The sequence below is a fragment of the Narcine bancroftii genome, chromosome 7 (assembly GCF_036971445.1).
Source record: "Narcine bancroftii isolate sNarBan1 chromosome 7, sNarBan1.hap1, whole genome shotgun sequence".
NCBI classification, from domain to species: Eukaryota; Metazoa; Chordata; class Chondrichthyes; order Torpediniformes; family Narcinidae; genus Narcine; species Narcine bancroftii.
This window is the reverse complement of record NC_091475.1, coordinates 161,838,932-161,859,060: the sequence shown is the minus strand read 5'-3', so window position 1 is coordinate 161,859,060 and position 20,129 is coordinate 161,838,932. Positions and strand designations below refer to the sequence as shown.

Sequence of the window (20,129 nt, the reverse complement as noted above, 5' to 3'; positions counted from 1 at the left end):
CTGGCTGAGTTCTTCCCACATTTCAAAATTCCATTTATTATCATAGTAATAAAACAGTGTCATATTACATGAACTTTTTTTTGCCTGCTGCAAGCCAGATAGATTCACCACCAGCAGGAATTACCTAAGCGCATCTTACAGTCTGACGTAGTCTGAGAAGAGCAAAAGAGAGTTTCCACCCCCCACCGAGTCACTGAGTGTCCATAGATGTGCCTCCAGTCACCACAGCAACACAGAGTCCAGTCCAAATCATTGCCAGGTACCCATCCATCCAGTTCAAGTCAGTCTCCAGCAGTCTACAGTACAGCAAGAGTCTCCCGACAGCAGTCTCCAGCAGCCCACAGCTTCCATGGGTTCTTCATCTTGAGTCGCCAGCAGCACGCCGCATGCACTGGTCCCTCAGCCGCAGAGCCCCCTCACGGGTCCGTCCAAGTGGTCACTTCCTCCGCTTCTCCTTCTCAGACAGTGCATGTGACACACAGTAAATAGATTGAGTGGATGAGACTGAGTCACTGATCTACAGGCTTTTATTCACAATGGGCAAGGACCTTATCCTGTGCCATGACGAACTTTATACCAGGTCAAAAGAGGGAGGGGCTGCGGATACAGTCACAGGACGGGGCGGAGCCAGGTAATCCGGAATTCAATACAGTTCAGCAGCTCACAGGGTGGGATCGTCGCATCCTTTGGTACTCTGCTCCAGTCTGCCATCTTGGGCGCAGGATTTCTAATAAAACCACCGTCGTTAGGAGCCGACCGGGCGGCTGGACCCGCGGGAGCGCTCCGTCTCCGCTCCCCGCGGGGTTGTGTGTTTTTGATACAATACTTCGTCCTGTCACACAAAAGAATCGTCCTAAATCCGATCTGTTTTTTTGCATTTTCGAACCAGAAAGGAATAATCTCATTACATTAAAACTATGCCCATTCACTCTATTTCCGATAAAGGAATCTGTCCTCGTTCTCAGGGAAGGGAGAGCTCATTTAATTTTGCAGTTGGGTGCCAAATAGATTGTTTGCCAACAAATGGCAACAAAATGCAAGAAAGATTTTGGCGAGCACACTTCAATTAAGACAGTTCTCCAAGGGGAATTCTTACTCATTCTGGGGTCGAGGCGCTACCTGCTGGAAGCGGGGCGAGCGCGTCTTGATTCACCACCAGATGGTGGTGCCTTGAAGTCGAGCGGTGCCGGGAGAGAAGCTGCACTTTATCGAGGAGCTGTTTACCAGCAGGCGGGAGCCATGGCCGCGTTGTCCCCGTTTGCCCTGGTCCTGCTGGCTTGGCTGGTGCACCACTGCCGCGGCTATGTGATCGTCAACTCCGTGTCCTGGGCAGTCACGAACCAGGAGGAGACGGTGTCCAGCGAGGACGAGGAGGAGGAGGAGGATGGGGACGGGGACGTGCTGCCCAACCGGCTCTTCCAGAGCAGTCGCGGCGGCCACATCTGGAAAGCCTCCTACCCAGCCGCCGTCTACCGACAGCAGCAGGATGGCATGGGGGAGTCCCGGGCCGCGGCCAGGCTCCAGAGTCCCAGGGAGGTGCTCGGCTTCCCCTCCAGGATGTTCTCCTACCGCAGGGACGCGCTGGGTGTGAAGGGCGTGGAACAGACCCCTCCCGAGCCGCCCCGGCAGGGGAAAGCGCGGATCGCCCGCCGCCTGCTCCACTCAAGTAGCTGGGGCTTCTTGGCCACTCTCTCCGCTCTGGACAAGGTACACCCGCCCCTTCTGCACTCTTTCGGGCTGCCCGGTTCGAAATGAAACCGACATTTCTCTTAGAATGCAAAGTTGGGAAACTGAAAGATTGTTTCTTCCCCTTGAAAAATGATAAGTGAGCCAGTTGAGCCCTATTATCCAGTTGGCCCAAAAAACCTCAACATAACGGGTTCTTACAGCGCGGTTCCCAGTCGAATTATGCGCAAATGGGGGAGAAAAACCTGTTGTCATTCTAATTATGGAAGGCTGAATTACACTGATACATGGGGGGGATAATGTTATGGCAACACGTCCGCAAAAGAAACGGGAATGTTCTCACTGGAGAAGGAATAGAAGGGGCGTTTATCGTTTTATACCAGGGAATCGGGGGGGGGGGGGGGTGGGGGTTCACTTCCAGCTGATTTGGTGTGTTCAGAAATATATATATTATTGGCCGGCTCATTCCTTTAACGTGTGGTTATAATGATCTGAGAGCAACCTGTTGGGGGATGTGGAATTGAATGCAGCCCTTCAACACTCGTTTCTGGCTGATGAGAACGTTGTGGGGTTGAAGAAAGAAGTGGGTAAAGAACAGTGTTTGGACTGTTTGTTGGACCATTACCGTATATTTCTGCGTACAAGTCTTGAAACCCTCAAAAATGGGGAGGGGGGGGGGTCGACATACGCCAGATACGCTTTTGAGACCTTAAATTAAACTTTTAAAAACTGCTCAAGGTCGATTTGGCGTATTATAATATGACCCTGCAAACACCTCCCCACTATAACCCACCCAGACATTCTACAATCGAAGAGCCTGCCGCTGCTGCTCGGGAACCACCACCGAGGATGCTTGGGCAGTGAGGCGACTTCTTTGATGCAAACGTCATCTGATGTGGAGAATTTGGCTGTAGCTAATGCTGAAGACTTAGACCCACTGGCATCTTTCTGGCCAGAAGCAAAGGTGGTTGTTTTTTTTTTAGTTGCTTGCTTAATTTACAGATTTGTTACTTGGCGATTGGGGTCTGTAACAAAGTTTGGGTTATTTCTGGGATGCCCAGACACCAATCTCTGGCATGTTCCTTGCAGAAAATTGGCGGATTGACTTGTTCGCCAATATATGATAAAACCATGAAAATGAGACTGAAAATGGGGACCCAACTTAACCTGAAGGTCGACTTGTATGCTGAAATATACGGTAGTTATATTGACTGTGGAACAAATGGTCTGTTGGCAGGAAGGACTAAAGAAAGAACCTGGGTCTGTCATATATGAGAACGGGTATGTTGCTGCATGCTCCAGCTAGTTTCCCAGATAGAATCAGAATTTATTGTTATGAATGTGTCGTGACATTTATTGTTTTGCAGTAGCATTGTGCAAAAATTGCTATAAATGACTTTTTAAAAATAAATGAATGGGTGCAAAAGTGAGGTTAGTGCCTGTAGTTCAATGTCCTTTCAGGGATATGATGGCAGAGGGGAAGAAGCTGTTTTTGTACTGTTGGGTCTTTGTCTTCAGGCTCCTGTTCCTTCTTCCTGATGGTAGCAGTTAGATGAGGGCATGGCCTGGGTGGTGAGGGTCCCTGATAATAGAAGCTGCTCTCTTGAAACACTGCCTCTTTAATGGATTGAAGACTAATGCCCATGACGGTGCTGGCCAAGTTTACAATTCCCTGTAGCCTTTCCCTTTCCTGTGCATTGGTACCTCAATACCAGATAGTGATGCAACCAGTCAGAATGTTCTCCACAGTATCCCTGTAGAAATTTGCAAGAGTCTTTGGTGACATACTGAATCTCCTCAAACTCCTAACCAAGTATAGCCTTGATGAGCCTTCTTCAAGATTACACTAACATGAGGGCCCCCAGGAGAGATCTTCAGAAATGTCCCAGGAATTTAAAGTTCTTTACCCTTTCCACTGCTGACCCCTTGAGTTGTAGAAGAACATAACTAAAGCATAAATAGGCCATTTGGTACTTTGATTAATGATGTTTTATTTTGTTCACTTTCTTAGTGCTCCCCAACTTTCTTAATGACCATGCCTATCAAGTATTTGTAAGGGACCCCAATTATGTTATTATATGGAGGAGCTGGCATGTAAGGCCAAATTTCACACTCCTGCCTTTGTTTCTTGTGTTTTTTTGTTTCTTATGTTATTTCGGCCCATGAGCTCATGCTGCCCAATTACACCTAATTGACCTACAACCCCTGATATGTTTTGAACGCAGGGAGGGAACCAGAGCACCCAGAGGAAACCCACACAGACGTGGAGAAAATGTACATATTCGTTGCGGACAGCGTGGGATTCAAACCCCGGTCCAGATCGCTGGTGCTGTAACAGCTTTGCGCTGACTGCTACACAAACTGTGTCACCTTGTGGTTTAGAAAATGTTCAAACATTTACAAGATTATATTTTCTTTATCTCTTAGCTTGAGCTCCAACCTGAACTTCAACGGAGCAAACAGTCTGTATCATTTACTGTCCGTCCCTCCAAAGATCTAAGTTGTTTCAGTAATTTAGGTCCTTTGGCTTGGCTTCACAGACGAAGATTTATGGAGGGGTAATGTCCACGTCAGCTGCAGGGTCGTTTGTGGCTGACCAGTCTGATGCAGGACAGCCAGACACGATTGCAGCAGTTGCAAGGGAAAATTGGTTGGTTGGGTTTTTCCTCCTTTGTCTTTTATAAGTGAGGTTGGCTCTGCGGTCTTCTTCTAAAGAGGTTGCTGCCCGCCGAACTGTGAGGCGCCAAGATGCACGGTTTGAGGCGATATCAGCCCACTGGCGGTGGTCAATGTGGCAGGCACCAAGAGATTTCTTTAGGTAGTCCTTGTACCTCTTCTTTGGTGCACCTCTGTCTCGGTGGCCAGTGGAGAGCTCACCATACAACATGATCTTGGGAAGGTGATGGTCCTCCATTCTGGAGACATGACCTACCCAGCGCAGTGGGGTCTTCAGCAGCGTGGATTCGATGTTGTCGGCCTCTGCCATCTCGAGTACTTCGATTTTGGTGATGAAGTCGCTCCAATGAATGTTGAGGATGGAGCGGAGACAACGCTGGTGGAAGCGTTCTAGGAGCCGTAGGTGATGCCGGTAGAGGACCCATGATTCGGAGCCAAACAGGAGTGTGGGTATGACAATGGCTCTGTATTCGCTAATCTTTGTGAGGTTTTTCAGTTGGTTGTTTTTCCAGACTCTTTTGTGTAGTCTTCCAAAGGCGCTATTTGCCTTGGCGAGTCTGTTGTCTATCGGATCCTTGCATCCGATGAAATGGTGCAGCCGAGATAGGTAAACTGGTTGACCGTTTTGAGTTTTGTGTGCCCGATGGAGATGTGGGGGGGCTGGTAGTCATGGTGGAGAGCTGGCTGATGGAGGACCTCAGTTTTCTTCAGGCTGACTTCCAGGCCAAACATTTTGGCAGTTTCCGCAAAACAGGACATCAAGCGCTGAAGAGCTGGCTCAGAATGGGCAACTAAAGCGGCATCGTCTGCAAAGAGTAGTTCACGGACGAGTTGCTCTTGTGTCTTGGTATGAGCTTGCAGGTGCCTCAGATTGAAGAGACTGCCATCCGTGCGGTACCGGATGTAAACAGCGTCTTCATTGTTGAGGTCTTTCATGGCTTGTTTCAGCATCATGCTGAAGAAGATTGAAAAGAGGGTTGGTGCGAGAACGCAGTCTTGCTTCACGCCATTGTTAATGGAAAAGGGTTCAGAGAGCTCATTGCTGTATCTGACCTGAACTTGTTGGCTTTCGTGCAGTTGGATAACCATGTTGAGGAACTTTGGGGGGCATCCGAGGTGCTCTAGTATTTGCCAAAGCCCTTTCCTACTCACGGTGTCGAAGGCTTTGGTGAGGTCAACAAAGGTGATGTAGAGTCCTTTGTTTTGTTCTCTGCACTTTTCTTGGAGCTGTCTGAGGGCAAAGACCATGTCAGTAGTTCCTCTGTTTGCGCGAAAGCCGCACTGTGATTCTGGGAGAACATTTTCGGCGACACGAGATATTATTCTATTTAGGAGAATCCTAGCGAAGATTTTGCCTGCAATGGAGAGCAGCATGATTCCCCTGTAGTTTGAGCAGTCTGATTTCTCGCCTTTGTTTTTGTACAGGGTGATGATGATGGCATCACGAAGGTCCTGAGGCAACTTTCCTTGGTCCCAGCAGAGCTTGAAAAACTCATGCAGTTTGGCATGCAGAATTTTGCCGCCAGCCTTCCAGACCTCTTGGGGATTCCATCCATGCATGCTGCTTTGCCATTTTTCAGTTGTTCAACTGCCTTATATGTCTCTTCCCGGGTGAGGACCTCATCCAGCTCTAGCCTTAAGGGCTGTTGAGGGAGCTGGAGCAGGGCGGATTCTTGGACTGAGCGGTTGGCACTGAAAAGAGATTGGAAGTGTTCTGACCATCGGTTGAGGATGGAGATCTTGTCGCTGAGGAGGACTTTGCCATCTGAGCTGCGCAGCGGGCTTTGGACTTGGGGTGAGGGGCCGTACACAGCCTTTAGAGCCTCGTAAAAACCCCTGAAGTCGCCAATGTCCGCGCTGAGCTGGGTTCGTTTGGCGAGGCTATTCCACCACTCATTTTGGATCTCCCGGAGTTTGTGCTGAAGATGGCTGCATGCGCGACGAAAGGCTCGTTTCTTCTCTGGCCAGGACGGCTTTGCAAGGTGAGCCTGGTGGGCAGCTCGCTTCTTTGCCAGCAGCTCCTGGATTTCCTGGTTGTTTTCGTCGAACCAGTCCTTGTTCTTCCTGGAGGAGAAGCCCAGTATCTCTTCAATGGATTGCAGTATGGCAGTCTTCAGCTGATCCCAGAGGGTTTCAGGGGACGAGTCCGTGAGGCGGATTGCATCCTCTAGCTTTGCTTTGAGGTTTGCCTGGAAATTTCTTCTCACTTCGTCTGACTGCAAGTTTCCAACATTGAACCTCTTTCTGGGGGCTTTACTGTTCCTGGATTTTGGCTTGAAGTGAGGGTTGAGCTTGCAGCGAACAAGCCGGTGGTCAGTGTGGCATTCCACGCTGGGCATGATCCTGGTGTGGAGCACATCTCGTTTGTCTCTTTCTCGCACCAGGACGTGGTCCAGGAGGTGCCAGTGTTTGGATCGGGGATGCATCCAGGTAGTCTTCAGGCTGTCCCTCTGCTGAAAAAGGGTGTTTGTAATGACAAACCGCTGTTCTGCGCAGAGCTCCAACAGGAGGCACCCGTTGTCATTGCACTTGCCGACACCATGCTTGGCCAGGTTTCTGAGTCTTTGCTGACGCGAGCATTGAAGTTGCCAAGGATGACAACCTTGTCAGCTGTAGGGGTGCGTTGAATGAGGTTGCGCAGATCAGTGTAGAACTTGTCCTTTTCTGCTGGTTCCGCCTGGAGGGTTGGAGCATAGACACTGATGAGGGTGATGCGACGCTTGTTTTGAAGGGGGAGTGGCATGGACATGATCCGGTCCGAGTGGCCTGTCGGAAGGTTTTCGAGTTTGGAGGCAATGGAATTCTTGACCATGAAGCCTACACCAGATAGGCATCATTCATCCATAGGCTTGCCAGACCAGTAAAGTGTGTAGCCCGTGCCGCGTTCTTGGAGGCTGCCTACATCTGCAAGGCGGACTTCACTGAGAGCGGCTATGTCGATGTGAAGTCTGAGGAGTTCTTGTGCGATGAGGGCAGTAATTTAGGTATAGCAAGTTTAAACACTATGCTGGAAAAACTCAGCAGGTCAAAGAGTGTACTTTCTATAGCAAAGATAAAGATACATAGCCAAGGTTTTGGGCTTGAGCCCTTCATCAAGGGATGAATAAAAAGTAGGCAGGTGCCTGAACAAAATAGTGGGGAATGGGTAGGGAGAAGGTTCACAGTTTCACGAGCAAGAGGTAACTGATGGAAAAGGAGGGAGACACAACAGCCAACAGGGGAGGGAGAATGGCCTTGGGAATGGAGGAGGCAGGGGCGAAGAGCTGGAGGAAAGGGGACAGAGGGATGGGGAAGAGAGGGAGAATGGGGAGTGGGCTAGCAGAAACAGGAGAAGTCATTGATCATGCTATCTAGTTGGAGAGTGCCCAGACAGAATACAAGGTATTGCTCCTCCAATTTATGGGTTGCCTTGGTTTGCCAGTGCATGAGGCCATGGACAAACCTGTCAATCTGAGAGTGGGACATAGAATTGAAGTGGCTGGTCATTGGGAGAACCCTGTCATTGATGCAGTAGAGCAAAGGTGCTCAGTGAAGTGATCTCCCAGTCTACATCCAGTTTCCCTGATGTAGTGCAATAAATATTGGTCCAACCTTACTAACTTGTAACCTTTGGCTCCAAGAATATTTTTATCCTCAACAACGGTGAAGTCGAGCACATGAGTGCTGAAGAGCAGGCTGAAACATTTGCAACTATGTTCAACCAGAAGTGATACTTCTCAGCTTCCTTTTGAGATTGATTTTTAGTTAATTTTGTGGCGGCATGCCACTAGGTAGGTGAACCGGCCCCACTTGTAATCCATGCGGCGGGGCAGCCGACCAAAATGGCGCCATCGGGGGTTTCCCCTTCTCAGCACGGGCTCAGAAGCCCACGCTGGGGGACCACGTGATGCCCGAGTGACGTCGGCGCCCCCCAGCGCGGTTCTCAGCGCAGGGAGTATAAGTCCAGCCTGGCAGGCAGCAATAAACCAGTTTTCTGCTCACTGAGCGCAACCCATCTGGTTGTGTGTTCTTTCAATAGCAGTGTAGCTGCCGCTACAATTTCATACTATTACATGAAGGCTGTTCTGAGACCACTGAATGCATCGAATGCATGGAAACAGGTAACATCCTGGCTGTAGCACTGAAAACTTGCACTCAGGAACTATCTTTGTTCTGGCCAAGTTGTTCCAATGCTGGCATCTCCCTGACAATGTGGAACACGTCCCAGGCATGTCCTGTTCATAAAAAAGTAGGACAATTCTAATGCAATCCAGGCCTTCAACCCCACCCCAATTAGTTAAGTCAAACATTAACAGTTATAAGAAGTGTCCCTAACAGTGCTATCAAGCAGCACTTGCATGTCAAATAACTACTCAATGCTGACCTTTTTTTTCATTTTGTCAAGGTCACTCAGCTCCAGACCTCATCACAGCTAAGGTTCACACATAGACCCAATGAGCTGAATTCCAGAGGTGGGGTGAGAGTAACTTCCATTGAAATCTGGGCAACATTTGACTGCATGTGATATCACTGAGCCCTGGTTAAAGTCAAGCCAATAAGCATCAGAAAGAGAACAGTCTGGTAGTCTTCATATCAGGGAAAATTAGAGTGTATTAAATGACAGTTAATAATCCCAGCCCAGGATATTGCTGCAGCAACTGAACGCAATCATCTTCACCTTCTTCATCAATGATCTTTCTTCTATCCTAGTTAGGTGCAGATGTTTTCTGATAATGGCACAATGTTTCAGTCCACTTGCAACAACTTGACAAATGAGTACAGGCAGCAAGATTGAAAAGAACATTCATGCATGCACTGTCCACAGAAGTCCACAAAATACTGTCTACAACAAAGGAGACTAATCACAAGTTTTATGACATTAGCATTGCTGACAACATCCCGAGAATTACCATTGACCAGAAACTGATTAGCCAGCCAAAGCTTGAGCAGGCAGAAGCTTGGCATCCTGCAGTAAAAGACTCACCTCCAATAACATTATGCCTTTCCACCATCAACATGTCATGAATCAGGGAGTGAGATGACTCCTCGCCACTTGCCTGGATAAGTGTAACTTGCAAAAGTGCATAAAACTCAACACCATCCTGGACAAATGATTAGCACATCATCCATCACTTGAAACTTTCATCCCCTCCTTCACTGTGGCTGCAACATACATCATGCAAAAATATGCATTGTTAATCCAACTTCCTAAATCTGTGACTTCTATCACCATGAAATACCAGGCTGGTTGGAGCATTAATGCATCACCACCTGCAGATTCCCCTACAAATCTAACCATCCTGCCTTGGAAAAGTATAAGCCAAAATTCTGGAAGATTTAACCTCAAGGTAATAGTGGGTTACACTATTACCTTGAAGAATCAACTGACTGAATCTAGTGCTGATTCCAAGCCCAGGTCTCATATTCTTTTTTTTAAACTTGAGTGTGAAATTGTACAGTGTTCCAGGTCCAATTTTAAATAAAGCCTTTTACAATTATACCAAGATGTCTTATTCTCCAACATTCTTGAAGAATGGTCTATGTACGAGGTCATGTGATGGTGAGAGTCAAAGCGCTCCCAGACCTAGATCAGAAAACAGCATTAAAAAATCCAAAATCCAGGACAAAAAAAAGAGAAAAAATATCCTGTCTGAATACAAGAAGAAGATGAGGAACTTCAATCAACGAAAAAAAGGAAAAATACAGTGAGGAAATGGGTGGCCCGACAAGGATCCAAGGCAAGTGGAGATGCCTCGTGGTGAGAGTAGTGGCAGTGCCGACCCGAGAGACATCAAGGAGGATGCAACCCCCCTGACCTCAGCACCAATGGGAGTTTCAGGCTGTGCCTAGAGTGGAGGAACGGTCCTGAGTGGCAAAGAAGGCAGTAAGAGTCTTGGAGCAGGTGATCAGGAGTGAAGGAGGACAACTGCCTCTCCCTTACAGCTCATGAGTTTGCATGCCAAGCAGTGATTTCCCCGACAGTCAGAGTCCGCTAGCGGTGTGTCAAGTCAGGGTGCACCAGGCTTGAGTGGAGCCAGCGTGAGCTTGGGCCTAACGAGTTCCTACGAGGATGCGGAGGAGGTCGACCGGGACAGCTATCACGGCAATCGCGAGGGCTATCAAGTCAAAGATGAGGGTCGGAGGGGCGACAGTAATGGCAGCGGCCGAGTGTGTGAGGGACCCAGCCACGAGGCCAGGAGAAGCTGGAAGGCCGGGCTGCTACAGAAAACAGAAAAGGGAGGAGGAGGGCCCGGAGCCCTCTTTAAGAGACATTTTACAGACTCTGACCCAAATGGAAAATAGGTTAGGGAAGGTAGTGGACAGAAGGGCCAGAGACATGTCAGAATAATTGGACCGGATGGAGGGTCCCTGGTGAATATAACCGGCAGGGTAACAGAGGTAGAGGAGAGAATGGGGGCAGGGGAGGATAAATTGCCACAATGGAGCAAGAAATTAAAGCTCTCCTTAAAGAGATGAAGTATGGGGGAAGTTGGACTTTCTGGAGAAGTTCACAAAAAGCTGCAACATTAAAATAGTGGGATTGAAAGAAGACACCGGTGGTGGGGGGGGGGGGGGCGAGTTCTTAACTAAATTAATCCCTGAAGCACTAGGAAAGGAGGTGCTGGGAACCCTCATTAAAATAGAAAGAGCCTTTAGGCCCCCAGTCCCTAAGCCAGGACTGGGACAAAGACCCCGGTCAATCATTATAAAGTTAAAATATCTTCAAGATCAAGAGAAAATATTAGGGGTGGCAGCAAAAGGGACAATTCAGAGGGGAGCTCCCTTGGAGTACAGGGGGTCGAAAGTGTTCTTTTATCTAGATATTTGTGTAGCTCTGCTCAAGAAGCAGAAAGACTTTGAACCAGTTAAGCGATTGGCAAAGCAAAAGGGCTATGGTTCTGTTTTACATCATCCCACTACCTTGAAAATTATGTTGCGGGCGGGGGGGGGGGGAATTTTTTACAGAAAAAGAGAAAGCGCATCAGTTTATAAATATCCTGCCAGCACTACATGGTGGACCAGGTGGGAAAGAATAAAAGGGGCAATAAGACTTTAAAATTATTAAAACTGATAGATTGGAAGACTTGGATTTCTGTGTAATATAAAGAATGGGTTTTTGGCTGTTTTCTGATTTTTTTTAAAAATGACGATAAAAGATGTTATATGTAAGAATCTGGGAGGTTCTGGGACTTGACAGGTGGAAGGTGCTGAGGGTGAGAATGGAGAGTCATGATGACTGCATGGTAAGAGATAATGGCGGTGAGAGGAGGAGAGTGACCAGCAGAGGTGTGAGTGGAGGGTGGTTGAGACTCTTATGATGTGTGTGGTGTGTGTTCCCTTTTATTATTTGGAGGGGTATGGTTGTGAGCAGGTATGTACATTGTGGTGTTGTGGGAGAATGAATATGTGGTGTCTTTCACACCCCCCCCCCCCCAGGGCCTGTTGTAGTTTGGATGGAGTGGAGCAAAGGGCAGATGGAAAGAGATTGGGTCTGCAAGGGGAGTGGCAGTGGAGATGGAGGGAAAACATTTAGGGAGGGAGCCCTGGTGTAATGGCTAAAAGTGTAAAGTATGCTACTTTAAATGTTAATGGCTTAAATGGAAAGGTGAAACGAAAAAGGGTCTTGGCACACTTTTAAAAAAATGGGGATAGATCTGGCCTTCCTCCAAGAGATGCATTTAACAAAGTGGGAGCATCAGAAGCTAAAAAGGGGATGGGTGGTCAGGTCATATTCTCCTCATTTGGTTTAAAGGTAAGGGGGGTAGCAATTCTAGTGGGAAAGAGTGTTCTGGTGCAGAGGGTGATTACAGACAAAACGGGAAGATTTGTTCTGGTGCACTGTCAGATATATTCAGAATTCTGGACCCTAGTGAATATCCCCAATTATGATGTTGAAAAATTTACACAGGACATTTCCCTACGACTGGCAGAGGCAAATGAAAATATTCTAATGGGGCTGAGTTTAATCTTTGTCTGGATCCGGTGCTGGATAAATCCACAAAATGAATAACTCAGACTAGAGCAGTGAAAGCCACCATTAGATTACTCATTTTATTGAAAGCAACATGATTTCTGCTCTAAAATAGAATTTTTTTTGGATTCAGCCCATATAGAGGGTCGGATCATGGAAGCTGAGTATGGGGCAAGGCTTCTCTTGGACCATTTCCTCTCTGGTTTTGACTATAGAAATGCCAGATAAGCAGGACATAGTATACAGATGGCATCTTAATACTGTTTTTGAAAAAGCCGGAGTTTTGTAGTTTCATAAAAGTCGAAATAGCTGTTTTGTGAGGCCAACTGCCCCTCTACTCCAGATAAATTCCTTGTGTGGGACACCCTTAAGGCATACTTGAGGGGCCAGATAATTGGGTACACAAAGACGGTCAAGAAAAATTATATGAAGGAGGTGGAGGAATTAGAAAAGGTCATTACCCAATTAGAGAAAGATTTTCAGAAATGAGGCTCAGAGGACCATGATAGAGCTCTTACAAACAAGAAATTGGAATATAATATGCTTCAGACGTATAGTATGGAGAAGGCCCTTACGAGGTCGAGGCAAAAGTATTATGAGTTGGGGAAAGAGCTCATAAGGTCCTTACTTGGCAGTTAAGGGCAGAACAAGCCTCTAGAACAATCAATGCAATACAAACAGGTAATGGCCAGATCTTGTATAAATCAAAGGAAATTAATGAGTCCTTCAGACAATTTTATGAAGGATTGTATAAATCTGAATTGCCTGGGGATTCTAATCAAATGGACAAGTTTTTGGCCAGATTAGATCTCCTAAATTTAAGTCTGGAGGAGCAGGAGGGACTAGACCTTCCTCTTACAGAGGAAGAGCTGGGGAAAGCATTGAGTGCACTACAAGCTGGCAAGTCTCTGGGGGAGGACAGATTCCCACTTTGTGTTCTATCGAGAATTTAGGATTTACTAATGCCTCTGCATATGGAGGTGATAAAGCAGGCAAGGGAGACACGGACCCCCCCCCCCGGAATCTTTTGCAACGGCGATAGTTATGGCGATCTTAAAGAAGGGTAAAGATCCACTTTTGCCGCCTTCTTATAGACCAATCTCCCTGCTGAATGCTAATTATAAGATGGCCCTGGCAAATAGATTGGCATTTCATTTACCGAAATTAAGAAATAAAGACCAGGCAGGCTTTCTGCAGGAGAGGCAAGTAGCGAATAATATTGGCAGACTGTTGAGTGTAATGATCTGGCACAAATCAGAAATGAGAAGGGATTGGCTGTTTCCTTGGATGCAGAGAAGGCTTTTGATAGGCAGGAGTGGGAATTTTTATTTCAAATGCTGAAGAAGGTGAGGTTAGGGCCAACTTTTTGAAATTGGACTAGGGTGCTATACCATGCACCCAAGGCAAAGGTTATGACCAATGGACAAATCTCTTCAGCTTTACTAATTACCAGATCTAGTAGACAAGGGTGCCCGCTATCACCGGCTCTCCTTGTGCTAGCAATGGACCCACTGGCTCAGGCCATTCGCCAGGATCCAGACATTATATAGTGGGCCAGGAGGAGCAAAAAAATCAACTTATTTGCTTATGACTTGCTGATCTATCTGACAGACCCTGTGGCTTATTTGCCTCGATTGCATGTGGTATCGGAGAACTATGGGAAATTCTCTGGATATAAGATCAATTGGGAGAAAATATGAGGTGATGCCAATCACTGAGGGGAATTATAGCCAACAAAGAAAATAGCAATTTAAAGTGGCCACAGGAGGGGATCAAATACCCTACAAAGGTATTAGTCCCCCTCCAGTTCGGATGCAAACGTCCCATCAAAACAGGTCCCACTTCCCTTAGAAGAGAGCCCAATGATTCAGAAACCTGACGGCCTCCCTCCTGCTCTATGTCTTTAGGTATGTGTTAAGCTGCCTTATCTTCCTATTTCTAACCTCATTAGCATGGGTAGCAATCTTGAGATCTCAACCCTGGAGATCCTTCCTGAATGCTCCGTGCAGGACCTCCTCACCCTTCTGACCCATATCATTGGTACCTATATGGACCACAACATCTGGCTGCCCACTCTCCTTCCTCAGAATACCATGAATTCAATCTGAGATATCTTGGACCCTGGCACCAGGGAGGCAACATACAATCTCTTTCACATAACTTCCTATCTATTAATATTGATGACAACTTGAATAATTTGTACAAGTTAAATTATGCCCCCTTCCTGGAGAGAGTCGAGGAGGATTTAAATAGATGGATGCCTCTGCCCATAACATTAGTGGGCAAAGTTAATAGCATCAAAATGAATGTGTTGCCAAGATTCCAGTATCTTTTTCAGACATTGCCTGTGCCGTTGCCCCACGGTTTCTTTAAATAGCTGCTACACACGGTCGGAATGTTTGTCTGGAATGGTAAGGTGGCAAGGATCTCTATGGAAAAATTAACATGCGACTATAGTCTAGGTGGATTGAGGATTTCAGACTTTTAAAAAATATATTATTGGGCAGCCCAGTCGAGATATATCACCTCTCTCTTCCAGGGAGGAGATGTACCATCCTGGGCACAAATTGATCTGCACCTGGTGGGCGAGAATATGGCAGAGGAATTTATTTGTAAATGGGATGCTAAATTACAGTCAGGAAAGAAAGGCAGCCCCACATTAAAACAATAATTAATATCTGGAACAAAATTAATCAATATTTGAAAGTGGGGCTGTCTCCAAAAACGCCCCTGACTCCTAATAAATTAATACCACTAACGGAAGGTAATAAGATCCTGGACACCTGGCGCTGTAATGGCATCAGGTGCATAGAGGATCTTTTTACGGGATGTATTGGGTCCAAGTATGGCCCTACCTTGGTGCAATGCCATAGAGACCATGATTTGAAGGGGGAATGGAAATAAATTCCATTTCTGCAATGTATTTCCTGCTCCAGTCGGATGGACCCAAGAAAATAGCAATTTAAAGTTCTCCATAGATTGAGAGAAAGATGGGAGTCGGACTTGGGTATTATAATTGAGGAGGGATGCTGGTCTGACTTAGGCCGGGACAGCATGACCACGGTCATCAATGTAAGGTACAGGTTGGTGGATACAATTTCTTGCACCAGCTGTATCTAATGCCGCAGAAAATAAACAGGTCAAAACCTGAAATCCTGGACCAATGCTTCAGTTGCTGCATGGCGACTGGGACGTTCGTGCACACGACCTGGTCATGTGCCAAGTGTTAGGTCTGCTTTGTTCATGAATGAGTGAGACAAACACCAGGCTGAGTCGAAATCAGGGTTCTTTGTTCTTTATTACCGGATTGTAACACTTGCGACTAACCATGTTAGTCGGAGAATGCATTCTGCCGTTATCAGCAAAATGGTGATTTTTTATACCCTTGGATATGTGCTTAGAACATCATCATATCATTACTTGTCCAATGACTAAAACTGTTGCTATCCTTTCCCTGCTAGCTTCCTGCCTCTCAATCCATCAATGTCTCTCTTATCTTGTAAGTACAAGGATGCATTCACATCTTGTTACAGCCCTGCACATTCCCATCTCATGATGTTTTACCTAACAGGAGTACAAGGACACCTCCCCTTCTTGTTACAGCCCTGTACAGGGTAACTCCTTACACATTCCCATCTCATGATGTTTTACCTTACAATCCCTCCTTTGTCCTCTTTAGAGGACAATCTCGCCCTGACTATGCTACCACCGCGTTACATTAGTTCGCCTATTATTGCCAAGCTCTATACGGGTTCTGTTCACAGGGCAGTTCGGCTGGTGGGCGAGGGCTCCCCCAACCCTCCTTTGCGTACACCCCCCATCCGTCACCCCGATCCCATTGCCCGTTTACAAGTTTCATCCCATTTGCCCCCAAGCAAAAACTAGCTAACCCCCCGTGCATTAGTAAATTCCCAAGTTAACATATGGTCTACAATCTAATTCATAATACTTGTTCTACAATCTGATTAATAATGTTTGTGTTACAATCAATGTTATAATATTTGTTCTACAATCAAGGTTATAATATTTAGGTTACAAGCAAGGTTAAAATTATATGTGTAACAATCTAATTCACACAAGGTGAGGTCCTTTTGGAAAGAACTAGGCTAAGTCCTAGAGAAAATTATAGGTAAACAATTCCCACAGGACCTAGAGTTGTTCCTGTTGGGAAACATAATGGACATAAGGCTTACAATGAAGCTATCCAGATTTCAAACCCAATTTGTGTTAATCGCATTGGCAGTGGCCAAGAAGTACATTGCGGCTACCTGGAAGTTCAACTCATTTCTTAGTATCAAACGATGGAATATGGAAATGCAGAGCTGTGTTCCCCTGGAGAAGGTAACTTATAATTTGAGAAACAAATAAGACACTTTTCAAAGAATTTGGCAGCTGTACATAGGCATATGGTGGTGATTGATTCCCCCATTCCCTGCCATGGTGTCCTCTTCCTTGCACTAATCCCGATCAAGGAAAGCCATATATATATATATATCGGCCCATCGATCGTCCACTGAACAGTGACAATCCCTGTTCCCTAATTATTATTTATTATCCTGGTGTAAAGTTTTCTGTTGTTGTCAAAGTCTGAATGAGCTGTCCTGTGTTAGACGTGGGGAGACTGGAAAAGACGCGAGCTGGTGTATGCAGTCAATAATGAGAATGGAGTGTATGTAAATTTGAATATGAGCTGCCAGGATGGCACTAACAATGTATATGGCTGTACTAGCTTGTGTGAAAGTATAAATAAAATATTTTTAAAAAAGAATGGTCTATGTACCTTTGCTTTCATGTGGTTTGTGATCCAATGGACCAGTGCCTTGTTATTAAGAAATGTTCTGTTTTTTTCTATTTTCTAAAGTGGATAACCTTGTATTTTCTCACATTTTACTCCATCTGCCTCTTGCACACTTTTTTAACATGTCCATATCCATTTGTGGCTCTATCGAGTTCAACAATTGAAGACAATGGCACAGTTGATTGGGTCTTCAAGTTCAAGACAAAAGGGTTGAAAAAGGAGAGACTCAGCAGATAGCAGTTGATTGGACAATTGAGTTCAACAATCAAAGTCAGGTGACCCAAACATCACTATAAAAGTGAGAGACTTTCTAGCAGTGGGGTCATTGAGAGAGAAGGGGCTGAGTCAGAGTGGCAAGGCTTTGGCTGAAGGGGCTTCAGGGAGAAGAGGCTGAGGTGTGGGAGTTGAAGTAAGAAAGAGCCACACTGTTTGAAGAACAAGAAGGATTCAGCATATATTTTTTCCCTCTGGACATAAACAGTGGGAATGGCAGCCAGGACAGGGGAATGCTCCTCTTGCAGAATGTGGGTTGTCAGGGAAGCCAGCAGTATCCATGACTACTTCATCTGTGAGGAGTGCATCCAGCTGCAGCTTCTGACAAACCGAGTTAGGGAATTGGAGCTGGAGTTGGATGAACTCTGGTTTATTTGTAAGGCAGAGGGGATGATAGACATGATCATACCAAGGAGAAGGGTAGATGGTTGATAGTCAGGAGAGGGAAGGGGAACAGATAGGCAGTGCAGGGCACCCCTGTGGCCATTCCCCTCAATAATAAGTATACTATTTTGGATACTGTTGGGTGAGGGGGGCTACCAGGGACAAGCCACAGCGATTGGATCTCTGACATGGAGTCAGGTCCTGCAGCTGAGAAGGGAGGAGAAGAGGCAAGCTGTAGTGATAGGGGATTCCATAGTTAGGGGGATAGATAGGAGCTTATGTGAAAGAGATTGAGTATCCCGGATGGTATGTTGCCTCCCTGGTGCCAGGGTCCAAGATATCTCAGATTGAATTCATAGTATTCTGAGGAAGGAGGGTGGGCAGCCAGATGTTGTGGTCCATATAGGTACCAATGATATGGGTCAGAAGGGTGAGGAGGTCCTGCAAGGAGCATTCAGGAAGGACCTACAGGGTTGAGATCTCAAGATTGCTACCCATGTCCCATGCTAATGAGGTTAGAAATAAGAAGATAAGGTAGCTTAACACATACCTAAAGACATAGAGCAGGAGGGAGACCTTCAGGTTTCTGAATCATTGGGCTCTCTTCTAGGGGAAGTGGGACCTGTTCCGATGGGACGTTTGCATCCGAACTGGAGGGGGACTAATATCTTTGTGGGAAGGTTTGCTAGTGCTGCTCCAATGGATTTAAAGTAGTTTTTCAGGGGGATGGGAACCAGCGTGCCAGAGTAGATAGAGAAGGGGAAAAGATGATGTTAAAATTGCATGCACCGTTAGAATTCAACAGGTTGTATGTGGTGGAAATGTTTTCAGGTGCATCTATTTCAATGCAAGGAGTATTGTAAGAAAGGCAGACCAGCTTAGAGTGTGGATTGGCACATGGAATTATGTCATTGTGACCATTAGTGAAATTTGGTTGCAGGAGGGGCAGGACTGGCAGCTCAATGTTCTGGGCTTCTGTGGCTTTTAGGCACGATAGAATTGGGTGGGGGGGGGGTGGAATAAAGCAGGAGAAGTGACTTGTCAGGGAAAATATCACAGCTGAGCTCAAGCAGGACAGACCAGAGGGCTTGTCTACTGAGGCTACATGGGTGGAGCTGAGGAACAGGAAAGGTATGTATGACCACATTCATGGGGTTGTATTATAGACCATACAATCGTCAACAAGAATTGAAATCAGTAGAGAGATAGCAGACAGCTACAGGAAACACAATTTTGTGATAGTCGGAGATTTTAACTTTCCACATATTGACTGGGACTTCCATACTGTAAAAGGGCTGAATGGCTTGGAATTTGTCAAATGTGTTCAGGAATGTTTCCTAAATCATTATATAGAGGTACCAGCTAGAAAGAGTGCAATACTGGATCACCTATTAGGGAATGAGAGAGGTCAGCTGACAAAAGTATGTGTAGGGGAATATTTTGGGTCAAGTGATCATAATGCTATTAGTTTCATTTATGGAGAAGGATAAGTCTGGGCCTCGGGTAGAGATTCTAAATTGGAGAAAGGATCTAGAATGTGTGGATTGGGATATGTTGTTTTTGGACAATTTTGAGAGCACAGAATTTGTATGTTCCTATCTGGATTAAAGACAAGGTTAGAAGGCACAGGCAACCTTGATTTTTTAGGGATATTGGGCATCTGGTATGGAAGCGGTGTATAGCAGATATGAGCAACATGGAGCAAATGAGGTGTTTGAGTATTTATTTAAATGCAAGAAAAACCTCAGAAGAAATCTGGAAGGCTAAAAGAAGATGTGAGGTTGCTTTGGCAGACAATGTGAAGGAAAGTCCTTGGGGTTTCTACAGGCATTTTAAGAGTAAAAGGATGGTAAGGGACAAAATTGGTCAGCTTTGGATGAGGCCAAAAGAGATGGGGGGGATCTTAAATGTTTTTTTTCATCAGTATTCACTCAGGAAATGGGAATACAGCCATGGGAACTAAAAGGAAAACTTAGCCCATGGAACCTACACAGAATAAAGGTGGGGGGGGGGGGGGTGAGGAGAGTGCTTGCTGTCTTAAAGCAAATAAGGGTGGTTACATCCCCAAGGCCAAACAAGATATTCCCTCAGGGCTCAGGAAGAAATATTTAAAATGTCCTTCGTCATAGGTGTGGTGCCGGAGGATTGGAGGGTAGCTCACATTGTTCTTTTGTTTTAAAAAAGGTCTCAAAAATAACCCTGGAAATTATAGGCTGGTGACCCTGATGTCGGTAGTGGTAAATTATTGGAAAGTGTTTTAAGAGATTGGATATACAATTATTTGGATAGCCATAAACTGATACTCACTATGGCTTTGTGCATGGTAGGTTTATGGATGTTATCTTCATGGACTTTAGGAAG

General features: G+C 46.0%; 1 protein-coding gene across 1 annotated transcript in view; it reads left to right on the top strand.

The window, feature by feature from the left end:
• The first annotated feature begins 1,010 nt into the window (after positions 1-1,010).
• Positions 1,011-20,129, top strand: part of creg2 (cellular repressor of E1A-stimulated genes 2) — a 56,525-nt gene continuing 37,406 nt past the window's right edge. Inside the window, exon 1 of the mRNA XM_069891062.1 lies at positions 1,011-1,707. Coding sequence (XP_069747163.1) covers positions 1,024-1,707 — 684 coding nt within the window. The 5' untranslated portion in view covers positions 1,011-1,023. The remainder of the gene's footprint in view (positions 1,708-20,129) is intronic.